The 14936-nt window shown below is 32.8% G+C and overlaps 1 protein-coding gene across 3 annotated transcripts in view; it reads right to left on the bottom strand.

The window, feature by feature from the left end:
* The window catches only part of RIC1 (RIC1 homolog, RAB6A GEF complex partner 1), an 89476-nt gene that overhangs the window by 34212 nt on the left and 40328 nt on the right, over positions 1–14936 (bottom strand). The window contains exons 1-4 of one of the 3 annotated variants that reach the window (XM_016138368.2): positions 10997–11531; positions 8300–8407; positions 3081–3223; positions 2646–2782 (exon numbers count right to left, since the gene is read on the bottom strand). In XM_016138368.2, the coding sequence (XP_015993854.2) occupies positions 2646–2782; positions 3081–3223; positions 8300–8394 (375 nt within the window). In that variant the 5' untranslated portion in view covers positions 8395–8407; positions 10997–11531. Of the gene's footprint in view, positions 1–2645; positions 2783–3080; positions 3224–8299; positions 8408–10996; positions 11532–14936 lie in introns of those variants that run through there. The other 2 variants (XM_016138366.2, XM_016138367.2) reach the window with 2 other exon arrangements.

Below are 14936 nucleotides of genomic sequence, written 5' to 3'. Positions count from 1 at the left end.
TAGAAAAATTCAAAAACAAAAATGTACATCTCAATAACATCACAAAGTATAAACACTTATAGAATTATCACTCAGGCCAAGAATTATCCATACTCAAAAGTCCCTCAACAATGTTCCTCCTAATCAATACACCTCATCCCTACCACAAAAGTAACCAATATTCAGACTTACACAGCAGTCACTTCCTTTTTAAAACATTACCATTTAAACAGGCATCCATTAAAACTCTAATTTAGAACTATGTTTTTATTTTTTTCCTTTAATTTTGCATAAAATAGAATCATAGCACATATCCTTTTGTGTCTAGCTGCTTTCATTCAACATTTCTGTGGGAGCCATCCATGTTATTGTATACAGACTCATTTGTTCATGCTCACTGTACTTCAAACAATGGGCTTAGCTCACTGAGCCTCTGGCCTGCCCTAGGTCTGATAATTCTTTAACGTCTTATTTGCTCTCTAAAACCTTTGAGCACATTGAAAAAAATTTTCTCTCCAGCTTTTCTAGTTGTCCTGAGCAGGTTTCTTCCTACTTAACTAGTTCTGAAAGGTTCTGAACAGAGTGGCATAATCTGACATATTTTATCTGTTGAATATATTAAATAATGACCACAGAATTTTTACAAAGCACTTAAATAATGCGCAATGTAAAGATGCCACTAGCACGTTTACCAACTACCAATAAAACATAGTGTGCTGTTTTATTGTAATTTGTATTTTCCATTTGTAACATTTAATAATGTCCATCTACTTTCCATTATTTTTCAACCCTTGAGAAAAATTTCTTTAACCAAATACTAATAAAAACTGATACTCAGAAAAAAGTCAATCACTTTTTCAGTTCTAATACTTTTCAGTAAACAAATTTAAATCCCAAACATAATTACAAATATACATATGTACCTCGTAAAAAAATTAGGTTCTTTGAAGAACCTCATTTTTATTTTTATTCTTAGTTCTATACTGACACGTTATCACAAAAGTATTATTTAGTATCTTACTCTTTGAATAAAGTTGGTACTGAAAAATAGTTACTAGAAACATTAAAGCTGATGCCATGTAGAAAAAAATATACCCTTAAAATCCTTTCCAGTTGAAAAGAGCAGCCTGAACATGAATATTTAGCTTCTCTGACTCTTAAACCCCCAACTTGTATAACAGATTTTTTCAAAAAGCATAAACTGTAAAGGGCAAAGAATGGGAAAGGAGATAGTTATCAGAAAATTTTGGAAGCTGAGAAGTATATGGATGAGTAGAATCCTTAAATGGCAGTAAAGAATGTTGAAAAACAGCTAAATTTACATTATAGGGTGCACAAAAGGCTTGGGAATTCAGATGTCTCTGAAAGGCTGAACTAAAAGTAGGACTGGTTCAAAGCCTGTTTAAGCAGCAGCTGGGTCTTCCCAGAGTACCTCCCTAATCTGAGCTGCTAAGAAATGCCCACCTCCACTTCAACAGAAAATTGGACCCTTTTCTTTGGAAAAACCAAACAAACAATAAAAAAAACCCCAGTGGTCTCTGGACTGTACTGAAAACAGGGATAAGTAAAAGTTTACATCTAAATTTGGGCCCTCTAGTCAAATCTTCTATAACTCAAATCTCAGAATATTAGGCCAGCCAGGTAAACATTCTCTGGAAAGAATTACAAGATTTTTCTTAAATTAACTTGGGAAATAGAGAGGAGAAGAAAGGAAATAATCCAGTTAGCTTACCCAATGGTGAAGATCACAGTCAAGCAAATCCACAAACCCCCACATAGCTATAAATGTATGCAAATTTTTATTTTGGGTCTCTGTCACAGCAACCAAATTGATATGTTAACTAATCAGATATGAATTAACCATTAACTGTAAAATGATCCCATACAAATAAAAGAGTAAAGGAAATCCTCAGGATGAGCCCAAAATTACAACTGTGTTAAAAGTATGTATTGTGAGCAAGCAATCCAGTTTGGAGCAGGCCAGAAGCCTCCAAGAGAAATTTCTTCAAGAATATAAAATAGATAGAACACCTATGCATTTGAAAGAACTTGAGAGGATATTCATGCAATCAGCAGACAAGTGTGATGCTGAGTTAGTGGTAAGTACAAAGAAACTAAGCAAATGTAAAGGACAACATTATTAATTCACAGTGGGAGAGAAAATTTGCAGGAAGGAAAAAATATATTACATGAGGAAGGTAATAACAGGGTTTACGAAGCAATAACAATATAAACAATGAACAGTAATCTAATCGAAATCACAATAGCTACCTTGGGAAGTATGTGGTGGGAAGAGAAAAGTAAATGGTCATTTTCCACAGTGCAAAGAATATAAATACAACCTAAAAACTGAAAATAATCAGTAAAGGAATACAAAGTAGCTGCCTATAAGAATGGAAATTGGGTGTGAAGAGAGCAGGGAGGAGGGCAGGAACTATCATTTTTCTTCAATATGTCTAACAGACTTATTGTCTGTTTAGATGTATAGTTTGTATACTATAGTATACTATGTTAGATGTATACTATTTAGATGTAGAGTTTGATTTTAAAAAATTAAAAACCACTTAAAACTGGAAAATAAAAAATGAGGGGGGATTTAGTAACAAAAACTAAAATTAATAAATACAAAATAAAATAAACAAACATTCAGAGTAAATAAGTCATACCTCTGCAGTAAATCTACTGGATACTGGTGTAATAAATCCAACTTTACCATCGTTAAACACCACAGCAAATCCATCAAGTGTAGCACAGTATTCCATATCTCTGATATGCACATCTGCAAAGCCCAGGAATGAACCTACTGATGAAAAAACAAGTACATGAAATAGGAGTATAAACATAGTAAATAATTCCCTCACATTTTTGCTTATAAACCCTGTAAGGACAGTTTAAAGGGCAAAAATAATGATCTAAAAACACTACATCATTAAACTACTTCTCTCTCTCTCTCATATACACACACACAGACACACACACATACACTTCTCCCTTGCATAATTCCAAAGTAGAAAAATCAATGTTCATCCATAGAAAATATCTAACTAGATTATGTCAAATATTAAACATCTGGTTCTACTCGATGCAGAAAGTATAACTACCTCTAGAGGACTGCAGATCTACTGAAAAGGGTACCGTGCAAAGATTAATAGCTTTCCTTCCGTTTGTCATTCCTTCCCAGTGAATAAGATGAAGAAGTCCATCAGAAGTAGCAACCAGGAGATCTTCCAGCACAGACTGCAAACTGTAGGAAAGTAACTTATAATCAATCACCTTTAAAGAGAAAATACTGGGAAAGCAATGAGTATGAAATAATTGCTCTGGAGAATATTCATTCAGAGATGATAATAAAACCTCTTACAAAACTGTCGTTTATCTACAATTTAATTATATAGCAGCTTTATCTATGTATAATTCAATCTAGAATCAGAAAATTTGGAAGACATGGAAGACCATGGGCAGGCAGTCACACATCTGATGAACTGAATTAAAAACTAGAAATACTGAAACAGCAAACTGGAAGATCTAAGGATGACAACTGACAGGAAAAAAGGCAGAAAAATAATAAAAAGAACAACTGAAAAAAGGATGACAATCTGGAGCCACTGAGTATAGAGGTAACAATCCTCTAGCCCTGTCCAGTAATAAAAATGTTCTGTATCTGTACTATCAAACAGAGTGGCCACGAAATACTCATGATGATTGTACACTTGAAATACCGCTAGTGTGACGGAAGAACTGAATTTTAAATTTTGTCTACTTTCAACAAATTTAAATTTAAATAACTTCATTTTATTAGTGGCTACTGTACTGGAGAGCATAGTTCCAGACCACTGTATTTCTAGGGTATCATGAGTCTCTCTCACTGTTCATTCATTCAACAAACATTTATTAAGCCTGTGTGCTCTGTGACAGATGCTATGCTCTGTGGTGGAGATTCCAAGGTAAATACGGTTTCTCCCTTCGGAAGACCTCTCAGTTGACTAAACATCGAAAAGTAATTATGTAAATCATCTCAGCATTTATTAATATTTGTACAGATTCAACGTTTACTTAATGGCAAAAAAAAAAAAAAAAAAGCTCACTTTGTTTACCCTTATATGCCCAGTCCCTAGGGCAGTGCTAGTTCTATTTAGCACTAAATGTTTGTGGGAGGAAGGAAAGAAGGGGAGAAAAGATAAGAGGAAAGGGGAATCCATAAACGAGACTGTAAAGATTGGCAGAGAGAAAGAAAAAGAGAGCCAGGTGAACCAGAGGATATTGGTATCAAGAAAGCCAATTGAATAAGAAGGATTTGAGAAACAGTACTCAAGTATCAAACGCTATAAAAAAATTCAAGTATAAGAAAGAATAATGTTATGTCTATAATACATACTTTATTATACACTATTAAATTTCCTTTCATACTTAAAAATTGAGTATATTTTAGAAATATTCCAATCCATAAAAGTGAAAAAATGTTTTTAATGTTTTAATTCTTAGTAAAGTTGAGTTCAATGACTTATTCTGCAAAGATTTAAGACAATGAAGAATTTAACTGTATTTTCTTCCAAACTATACAAACACTGAAAAAGAACAGTAACATTCCTTACTCAGCTCCATCTACTGAACTTCAGAGCATTTGTAATCAACTAAAATTCCCAGTTTTAAAGTTTACCTTTTAAAGTATTATATATTCTTTCATTTTAAATGTATATGTTTGGGATAAAATTTATGTGTAGCATGGGGTATGTAGAATAAAAACCTTGTTTTAGATCTGCTACTACATGTCTGGAGAGGCAAATGAAGGGAATAGTCACTGGTTTACAGGTGATTTGCATTCAGTGGAAGTCAGCCTGGATTTTTTCAAACTATACTCTCTCTCCCCACTGTTTCTATCTCCCTAGAAGAACCAATGCATATGACAAGGTTATCCTGCAGTAATTTAACTGCCAGCTAGGCAAAACTCAACACTCTTCTGACAGTCAACAGAATTCAGAATCTCTACATCATCATCATCCACAGTGCTATGACACAAAATGACTAATGTGCAAGTAAACAGAAATGTGACCCAGAGTCAAAAAGAAAAAAAAAAAAAAAACCCACAAACTCATAGACAATCCTAATGTAGGAATTAACAGATAATAACCTTAAGATAACTCTGAAAATAATGATAAAGAATCTATAGGAAAAGATAAATATATCCTCCTTATTTAACTGAAAGTAAACAAATTCACAAAAACAAAGACTGGTGTCAGTTGTTAAAATACTGAATATTTCCATAAAGGTTAGTAAATAGGCCTTGTTCCAAGCCACTCAAATGCTTGCCCACCGCTGATTCCTTCCCTCACAAAGATCTAAACACCAAAGGATTAATTCTCGGCTTGAGAAGAAATCAGGCTTTGTACCAATAATCAATATCCATGTCTTTTCCTGCTGTACTGGTTTGTAAATATTTTGAAAATTACCCCCGGGTATAAGTACACATAAAACCATGTATATATGGCCTTAAACAACCTCTCCAATCATTGACTTCATGGGGTTTATAACAATTATCTGGTATCTTAGAGCTGTTTTTAAAAATATACATATATATAATTCATAATTACTAATTTTCAAGTATGTAAATATATTTAATATGCAACTAATATTAAATACTTCATACTACATAGGGCTTTCCTAAGTGACTGGGATGGATCAAGATATAGAATAAACTGCAGTATTTATTAGTATTATATGATACTAGTTCAAGATAGACTAAGAATTTTAATTTTTGGTTATATTATTTTTACCTCCTAAACATTCTCTAGCCTCAGTTATAACCAAGACTGGATGCTTAACATTAATCCTAACCTTTTTTCAATCAAAATTAAAAGAGGGCAGTACTCTTGCTATCTTATGCCTTTCAGCAATAGCATAACCATTATCCCTAACCTTATATGACCTACATTTTTGGTAGTGTAGAAGGGAAAACAGTCCAAATTTTACATTTTCTCATTCAATTCAGATCATACAGGAAATCTCCAATATCCAGCAAGTATGTGTTACAAGTACTAAAAATAACAATTACTTCACTTAAGTTTTGAAAGAAATCTTAGAGATTTCCAATCACATATATCTGTAGATTAAAAGAAGTACCCGACAAGATATTCTGGTACAAGATAGCAGGAATTCTTTAGATGGTCTTTCTAGCCCCTTTCCATGTACCACAGTTTTTACCACCAGGTGGAGGTAGAGAGCCAAACTTGCAGAGTTCCCCCTAGCTTGGTATCGGCATTCAAAATTCCTTAAGCCAACAAGTTACATTCTTGAAAAGAATCTCTATGCCGAAATAAAATCTAGAGTAACTTTCGGACCAAGATGATCAATAACCTGTACTCAATCTTTTGTAAACTTGATCACATTTAAGCAAACTATAGCATGTCTTTTTAAAAGACAGATTAAACAAGGCAAGGCAATAGCCAGACACTTGCATACAATTTTATTTACTACATTTACCATTACCTGTACTGTATTCTAACAAAAGAAAAGGTGAAAGCCTTTTATTAGAACTGTAAATTAGAAGAATTTTAAATACGTATGTATTTTAATTCATATAGTTCAATATATTTACATAGTACCCCACAGTATTTTAAGAGTATTACATAGTAAAAAGTCTTTTTCCCGAAACTGTCCCCTCAGCCACTCAGTTCTCATGCCCAATTTCTTATGTATTCTTTCAGAACAATACATAATCTAACACCACCAGCTTCCTTTCAAAAACAAATAGTATGAATATTATATAGAGTTTACCTTGCTTTTTTCACCCAACAACATATTTGGGAAGTTTTCTTCAGTAAAGAGTACCCTCACTGTTTTTACAGATGCATATTATTCCTATTGTATAATGTAAGAAAATGTATTCACCAGTTCCCTACTGATGGACATTTAGGTGGTTTTCAACATTCTATTGTAAACAAGGTACAAAGAAAAACCCTGTTAAGCATGTCAATTTCAGTATGTATCATATTACAGGATTAATTCCCAGAAGCAGACATGCTGGACAAAGGCCATGAACATTTGTGTCTGATAGATACTGCTTAATCAATTTCCATACATATGATATCAGTTTACACTCCCACCACCAATGTAAAGTTATTTATCTCCTCAAGACAGTATGCTAATTGTTCATATGTATAAATCATTTAATGTCCTAATAGAAATTTATTAAGTATTACATCAATCGGAATACAGAAAATAAAAACAAACTGTTTACATCCTTTATCCATTTGTTCCATTGTCTTTTTCTTATTATAGGAACTCTTTTTGTATTATGGAATTGGCCTTTTGTGACATTCGCTATATCCGTTTGTTTTCAGTTTCTGTTGTCTTTTGATCTTACTTATGGTGTTTTTTTTTCCAGGCAGAATTTTAACTTTTATCATTTAATTTATTAATGTTTTCTTCATAAGAGTTTATTTGCAGACATTTTGGCGGGAAGGTTTTAATGATTCCTAATAAAATAAATTTTGAATTAGAATATTTATTTTACTAATTTCTCTCATAATTTACTTATAGTAAATCTGAACAATAAAGAACTATTGTCCATTTTGATGCATAGAATATTGGAATATACATTATAATTTCATGATTGTATAAGACTGGGTTCAATAAAAGAAGTTCAACTTTAACCCTGAATTCAGTTAAAAAGAACTGTTTAAAAAAAATAAAAGAAACGAAAAAAATGTAATAAAAACTTTAAGTTAAAAAATAAACTTTTGATAAAACTCATAAATCAGAGACAATGAAAATATCAAATGAGAAGCAATTAAGGAAATAAAGCCAAACTATAGGTACAATTATTTGCTTTTTCTACCAATGGATATAAAATGATTTTTTTTTGGAATCCGGGCCTTCTTATCACATAACTTTTATTCACACTTAGATCTAAAAGTTCAAATTTCTTTCAAGTGTACATATATTTATCCAAAACTTATAAATGCTATAGAAACAAAGGCACTTTCTCTTTTATTTCAACTATGTGATTTAAGTAACACAGACTATGTCATATCATTCAAACAATTCTAGATCTTACCAAAAAAATGTAAACTTCTAAAATAAAATTACAGTTGGTATACTCAATTTTATGGGCTTTATTACAATAATTTAATAAGTATAATAATGTCCCATCTGCCATTTGCAAAATTTCACATTTTTTATAAGGATTAATCAAGCATTTCTAGGCTACAAAAGATTACCCTCAATGAAATGAAATCAATCAGTTTTCTAATTAGTCATATGATTAACCAACTACATTGCATATTGTCATCACAAAATGCTATATTTAACCAAAGTATAGTACCTCATAATGGGTGACTGCAAATCCAGGATTTTCTTCATCTCTAAATTTAATGCTGGAGCACATTGTTCTTCCTTAAAATGGGGTGTCCCCTTCATTTGTGGGCTTCCTCTAAAAAAAAGAGCAAATACACAGGGTAAAAGAAAGAAACTGAATTCTCATTCACTCTGTGATTAATATATATACTCAAATAAAGGAAACTTAATCAGACTTACAAATCAGAAGTTCATCCTTTAGGTTCTCAAATAAAAAATGGACCTAAATTCATTATAGCTGACATCTATTTATCAATTAGAAATAAATGTGTTTGAACAAGGTAATTTGTGTTAGGGAAGTAGGACTGAAGGCAGAAGAGCAAAGTATCTTGAGAAAAGAACATTTATAAGTGAACGCTGAAGAGAATCAACAGACACTTTGTTTAAATTGACTCAGAGTCCTTCCAGAGTTTGGCAACAATGGAAGATACATACCATTCTATATAGGGCATGTCTAAAGTGATCCAAATCCTCACCTCGTTTTACCTTACTCCACACCTCACCCTTCATTTCTATCCTTTGGATATGTATCAGAATTAAGGTCAGATTTAGGGATACAATTAGGAGACGTTTCACATAAAACTCAGTAATAAATAGCAAAATGGCTAACTTTGAAAACACTGGCTGCAACTAGAGTGGCTGGGTCAATGTCAACATCACTATCCTGTCACGTGCAACCACTCAAAAAGATTTTAAGCTGTTCTGGAATCTTCATCTCCACATGGCCTAAGACCATCTTTTTCAATGCTTGTGCTAGAATTAATAATTGTCTCCTCTTATTATCAGCTATCTCTGAGTCTTGGCAGCAATTTGCCTGCCTACATCATCCCTTCCTCCCCAGTTACCTATAATCCTGGAAACCTACTATTAAAATTAGGTGCAAAGAATCTAATAAGAGCAATAGCTTTCAAGGTTCTTGGCTTTGTGAAAATTATTTTGATGCTCAGAAAGCTTTCTGCTTACTTTTTAGATTATTTTTCATATAGAAACTTAGTGGCAATCTAGTGACTGATGTGTTTAGTTTAAGTCTGGGAAACTTACATTTTGTTTCCTTAACATCCCAATGAGGTTGTCTGTTTTAGTTTTCTCTGGGACCCCTACTAGGTTAGATATTGAAACTTAACTTCTAATTTTCCCTTTTCTCTTGTACTTTGTCTTTTGTTCTATATCCTAGGAGAGTTTCTCAACTATTTTTTCCAATGCCTTTAATTTTGCTATCATACTTTTCATTCCAGGAACTTTCTCACCCACCTCCCCTTTTCTCTTACAGCAACTATGAAGGGTGTTGTTGTTGTTGTTGTTGTTTTAATTAGACAATATCTGAGGTTGTTAATTATTTCCTCAGAGTGTTTTTGTTTTCTGCATCATCTATTTCCTTAGAGTTTCCTCTTTTTCTGTTGTTGCTTTCTTTTATATGGGTAAATTTCCTAAAGTGGCTAACAATCCTTGGCTGTTTGTTCACATTTAACAGGTTAACAAGAACAAGCTAATTATAAGCTCTAAGTGTTCAAGTTGGGCTTGACAACTGGTAGACTTCAGGGTAGTGGCCAGTTGGCATTTTTCTTGAGGTCTTCAAGCATCACAGCCTTTTGGGTCATTTTTCTGGAGTGGCTTATCTTCTCCAAGAAGGACCCATCAAACCTGCCTAGGATAACTAAGCATAGAATCCAGAAGTTAGAAGCCAAGCAGGGGGAAAAGGCTTGACATCCTACTGTTCAGAATTACAACTTTTACTTAATCCCCATCTTTAGTTTAACATCTCATCCTTGTCCTACTCTGTCTGGAATCCCTCTAGTTTAATCAGACAATACCTCTCCTGACTCCTGTGATGTGGGAACAAGATCCTATTCCTTATTCAGATATTTCAAATAATTCCCCTGTTTATGGCCCCTGGCTCACTCCTATATTGTGGTTTTAGTGCATCTAATGTTAAGTCTTTCCGGGGTTCTCCAGATCAAACATGTTGTTGTTCATCAGCACCATGCAGGTAACCTTAGGCTCTGAGGTGTGCAAGTCTTCCCAAGTCATTTATTTTTTCTCATCCAATTTTTGCGCGATGGTTAGAGATACCTCAAGCTTTCACTAAATTCGGAAACAGTATTTGAACTTTTTGTTCTGTTGGTCATTTTCAAGAGAAAGGATAGAAACCTGATTACCTCATCTTGAAACTGAAAATTGCCTATTTTTTTTTAATATAAATACCCTCATTTATGAGAGCTAAAATATTATAAGAATTTTAAAGTAAATTTAAGTAAATCCTGACTTTTCAATGACTTCCATTATAAAATTAGAGATAAATTTCACAGGCAAGTTTCCATCCCTTTTTCCAAACACAAAAATGCAGTAAACTGTTGGGGGCGGGGAGGGACAGGGACTAATAAAAAAAAAACTGTTAAAAAAAAATTTGATAAAAAATATTACTACTTATATAGTTCATCAATAATTTCAGTGTGTAACATTAGATTTTTGGAAGGGAGTCATGGAAAATGAGGTTCTGGAAGTATAAATTAAACCTTGATTATAAAGAGCAAAACAAAACTCTCAAACTGGCTTAATTACATTTTTCCTTCTTTCTTATGATATTGGACTGAATATTACTACCTCGAATAAATATATAGCAGTTTAGAGATGTGGAGAAAAGAATGGCATTTGAAATCAGAGATACCTGGGTTCCAATCCAGGTTCTACTTTTTATTGGCAATGACTTTGGAAAAGCCGCTTTCTGAGTTACTTTCTATGCTTTTGTATATCTATAAAATGAGAAAAAAAGAGTTAGTGGGTTAATAAGTTGTACTAGTTATTGTTGTCTAGGTTGCCTTTTGAATGATTAAACATAATTTGCCTCCACTGGATACTTAAGACAACTTCAGTGCTCAGAAAAGAGAATTCAAGAAATTGCAGGTTCAATGTCCTAGAGATAGGTGAAAGTAGGTTCTAAATGCCAGACCAGCGTTCTCAGAATTTATTTTGTGGGGATCGAAGTTTATGAGATAAAGAATTAATATCCTGAATATACATAGAGAACTCCTAAAGCTCAACAACAAAACAAAACGACCTGATTCAAAATGGCAAAAGATGCCAACACACATTTCTCCAGAGATGTACATTTCTCCAGAGAATGGCCAATAAGCACATGAGAATATAAGGACATCACTAATCATTGGGGAAATGCAAATCAAAACTAAATAGGATACCACCTCACACCCATGATGGCTACTACCAAAAGAAACAAAAACAAAATAAACAAACAAAAAAAACAGAAAATAACAGGTGTTGGCAAAGATATGGAGAAATTAGAGCCCCTGTGCACTATTTCTGGTAATGTGAAATTGCATACTGTGGAAAACAGTATGCCAGTTCCTCAAAAAATTAAAAATAGAACTACCATATGATACAGCAATTCCACTTTGGGTTAAAACCCAAAGAAATTGAAATCAGGGTCTCTAAGAGACATCTTAATACTTAGATTCACAAAAGCATTATTTACAACAGATAAAATGTGGAAGCAACCCAAGTGTTTATCAAAAGATTAATGAATGGGTAAGCAAAATATGGCATATATATATACAATGGAGTATTATTATTCAGCCTTAAAAGAAGGTAATTCTGACATATGCTACAAAATGGATGAACCTTAAGGTCATTATGCTAAGTGACATAAGCCAGTCACAAAAAGATAAACACTGTATGATTCCACTTAAAATAAGTATAACTGTACATCTCAAAAAATGTTTACAATGATAAAAGTATGTGTTACATTATCACAATTTAAAAAATAAAGGTAAAAAAGTTTATTGATGGGATCTTTCTGAAATAATATTGTTCCAGAAAGTACTGATGCGTAATGTTAGTGTTTTATATCTTTAGAATCCAGGTTTTGAAATGATTTAGAATAAAACGAGCCCAGCCTTAAAAAAAAGTCTGAGACAAGAATCATGTCATCAAGTCTGTTTTGAAAAATAAATCTGTTAACAATGCAAAGGACAGATATGAGTATGTAGGAGAAAGAGACCAGAGGAAGAGAACGAATTAGTAAATAAGCTTTTCGACAAGCAAGGAGAGGCCATGAAGGCCTCCTTGAGAATAGAGATAGGCAACTTCTAGAGACACTGGAAAGTTGGAATCAATCAATACAAATTGATTACAGAAAAAAATATAAGAAATAAAGATTCCAAGGTTTTCAATCTCATACAACTGTATAAAAGATCGTGTCAATTACAATAAATTTTAGAAAAACAATAGTATGTTTGGGTTGGTAGGGAGGAAGTGGGTTAGATTTAGACATGATGAATTTGAAACTGCCTACAGGGACATCTAAATGGATTTATCTTGGAAAGGTAGACCTGAAGCTCAGGTAAGTGGTACTACATTAAAGAAATAGATCTGGACCTTATCCACTTACACTGAATAGTTAAAATGTAGACTAGAAGAGAACTCAGAACAAAACTCTAGGGAGTACTATATAATATATAATTGAACTTAATGACATCTTTATGAAGTAGATGGCATTAACTCAAATTTTCAGATGAGTAAAATAAAACTAAAAAAAAAAAAAAAAAGGCAATGTGATTAATCCTGCAAGCTAAGGAAAGCCACTGAAAATTTTTAGGTAGGGAAAGGGCACGCAAATTTTGTTAGAAAATTCATTTAGGGGAAAACTGTAAAATCTAGTTTAAGAAGATATTACAATAATTGCCAAAACCCAAACTACTGCTGCTGGGAATTAGGAAGAAAAGACATGACTGATACATACAAGGCAAAATACACAGACTATACAGAAGGTAGAATATAGCGTACTTGATACAGACTGCCTATTGGAGTTATTAAACAGGAAGAGCAAATAAACTCAAGTAAATGCTTGTGTCATTTACAGAAAAAGGGAATTAGCCATAGGCTTTCCTAGAATGAAGTAACTTAAAAATAAGAATGTAATTTCTCATCTTTACACTTAATAAAAAATTTCTCCCTTCTGACTTTTCAAGTTATTAAATAGGACCTAAATATATTACAATAATATCTTCTTAACTTTCTTATCTGTTAAATCTCACCAATCTATAATGCTCTTCCCCTGGGTTTATGTTTTATTTGCTTATTTCTCTGAGATCTTTTTACATGTCATCATCTCAGAGAAGACCCTGACCACTCTATTTCGAGTTGTATCCTCACTCTCTATTCTCATTCCTTGCTTTATTTTTCTCCATAGATTGTATCTCTTAATTTGTAATGTATTTTTACTTATTTATTACTGTCTACTTGAAGAACGCAAGCTCTAGAGTTTTTCCCTCCCTTTTTTCCACTGCTGCATCTGCAGTGTCTACAATGGTCCTGGAGCTTGAGAAAATTAAATACTTAAATGGATAGATGGATGGATGAAAATTATTTTTCAGATTTTCTAAAAGAGGTAGTAAGTACCTTTATCACAAGGCTTTTATATACATATATTTTAAAAAGCTTTTGTTTATATTATCATACATCTAGACAGACTTCAGTTCAATAAGAACAATATTTGGGGCTCTCTGAATTGGGCAGCTCTTTTAACACTTCTATCATTCTTTGGATTCAGGTGCAAATCTTAGAAGTGTGGTCAAAGGGGGTAGTCACTGCCCAGAATTTATACGATAATATCCCTAACAATTTTATTACTAAGTGTTCATGCAATTATGATGTAAGCTAATAGATACATAAAATATGCAAAGTTCCACAGCTAAAGGTTACACATGTACATTTATAGTATACACATTAAAATCAAAGTATACATGTGATGTTTTGAGAAGATCAAGGAAATCAAAAATGTTAGGACAACTAACATACTCTGTTAAGTTCATAAACTTAGAATAAGGTATATTTTTAGAAATAACTTTCTAAATCCTTAAGGGAAAAAGAAAAGCCGTTAAAGTTTATTCTCCAGAAAACTAACACTCTTAATAGCAAAAAAAAAAAAAAAAGAAAGAGAAAGAGGAAAGAAAGAAAGAAAGAAGGAAGGAAGGAAGGAAGGAAGGAAGGAAGGAAGGAAGGAAGGAAGGAAGGAAGGAAGGAAGGAAGGAAGGAAGTTGGGGGAAACTTTCACATCTGTAACTAACTCAGATCTCTCTTCTCCTCTAAGCAATTTAGTAAATGTGTCTGGATTTTTGAAAGGGTAAGTTGTGCTGAGGTTAGAAACCACAAACCTCAGTTACTCTTTCCTTGCTTCCCACCTAGCACTAATTCATTAACAGTCTGCTAAAGTCTCACAATCTAATGAAATGTGTTGGAAATGGGGGCACAGGGAGTAGAAGTTTTGAGTTCTGATAGCTGTTTTGAGGTGATTTTTTTTAGTGGAGATAATATCTATATCTTTAATATTTGATAATTAAATGTATTGAATTTTTAGTTCAATAACTTTTCTTTTTAAAATTTTGACAGGTCTTATCCACTGAAGGTCTCTGACAAAAAAAGAGGTTAAGAGTAGGAGTGGAAAGAAAAAAAAGAATGAAGGGGAAAAATAATGGCTTTCAACAAAGTATACATTATGACATTTATTGAAATTATTTTCATTATGATTAAATGATTTGAAGTTCCAAGGTCTACTAAACTCATATTTAAACATAAACACATGAATATGTTCT

This window comes from Rousettus aegyptiacus, unplaced genomic scaffold, assembly GCF_014176215.1.
Source record: "Rousettus aegyptiacus isolate mRouAeg1 unplaced genomic scaffold, mRouAeg1.p scaffold_m13_p_3, whole genome shotgun sequence".
Taxonomy (NCBI): domain Eukaryota; kingdom Metazoa; phylum Chordata; class Mammalia; order Chiroptera; family Pteropodidae; genus Rousettus; species Rousettus aegyptiacus.
Note: the sequence above shows the minus strand (reverse complement) of the source record. Positions and strands in the feature narration are given on the sequence as shown.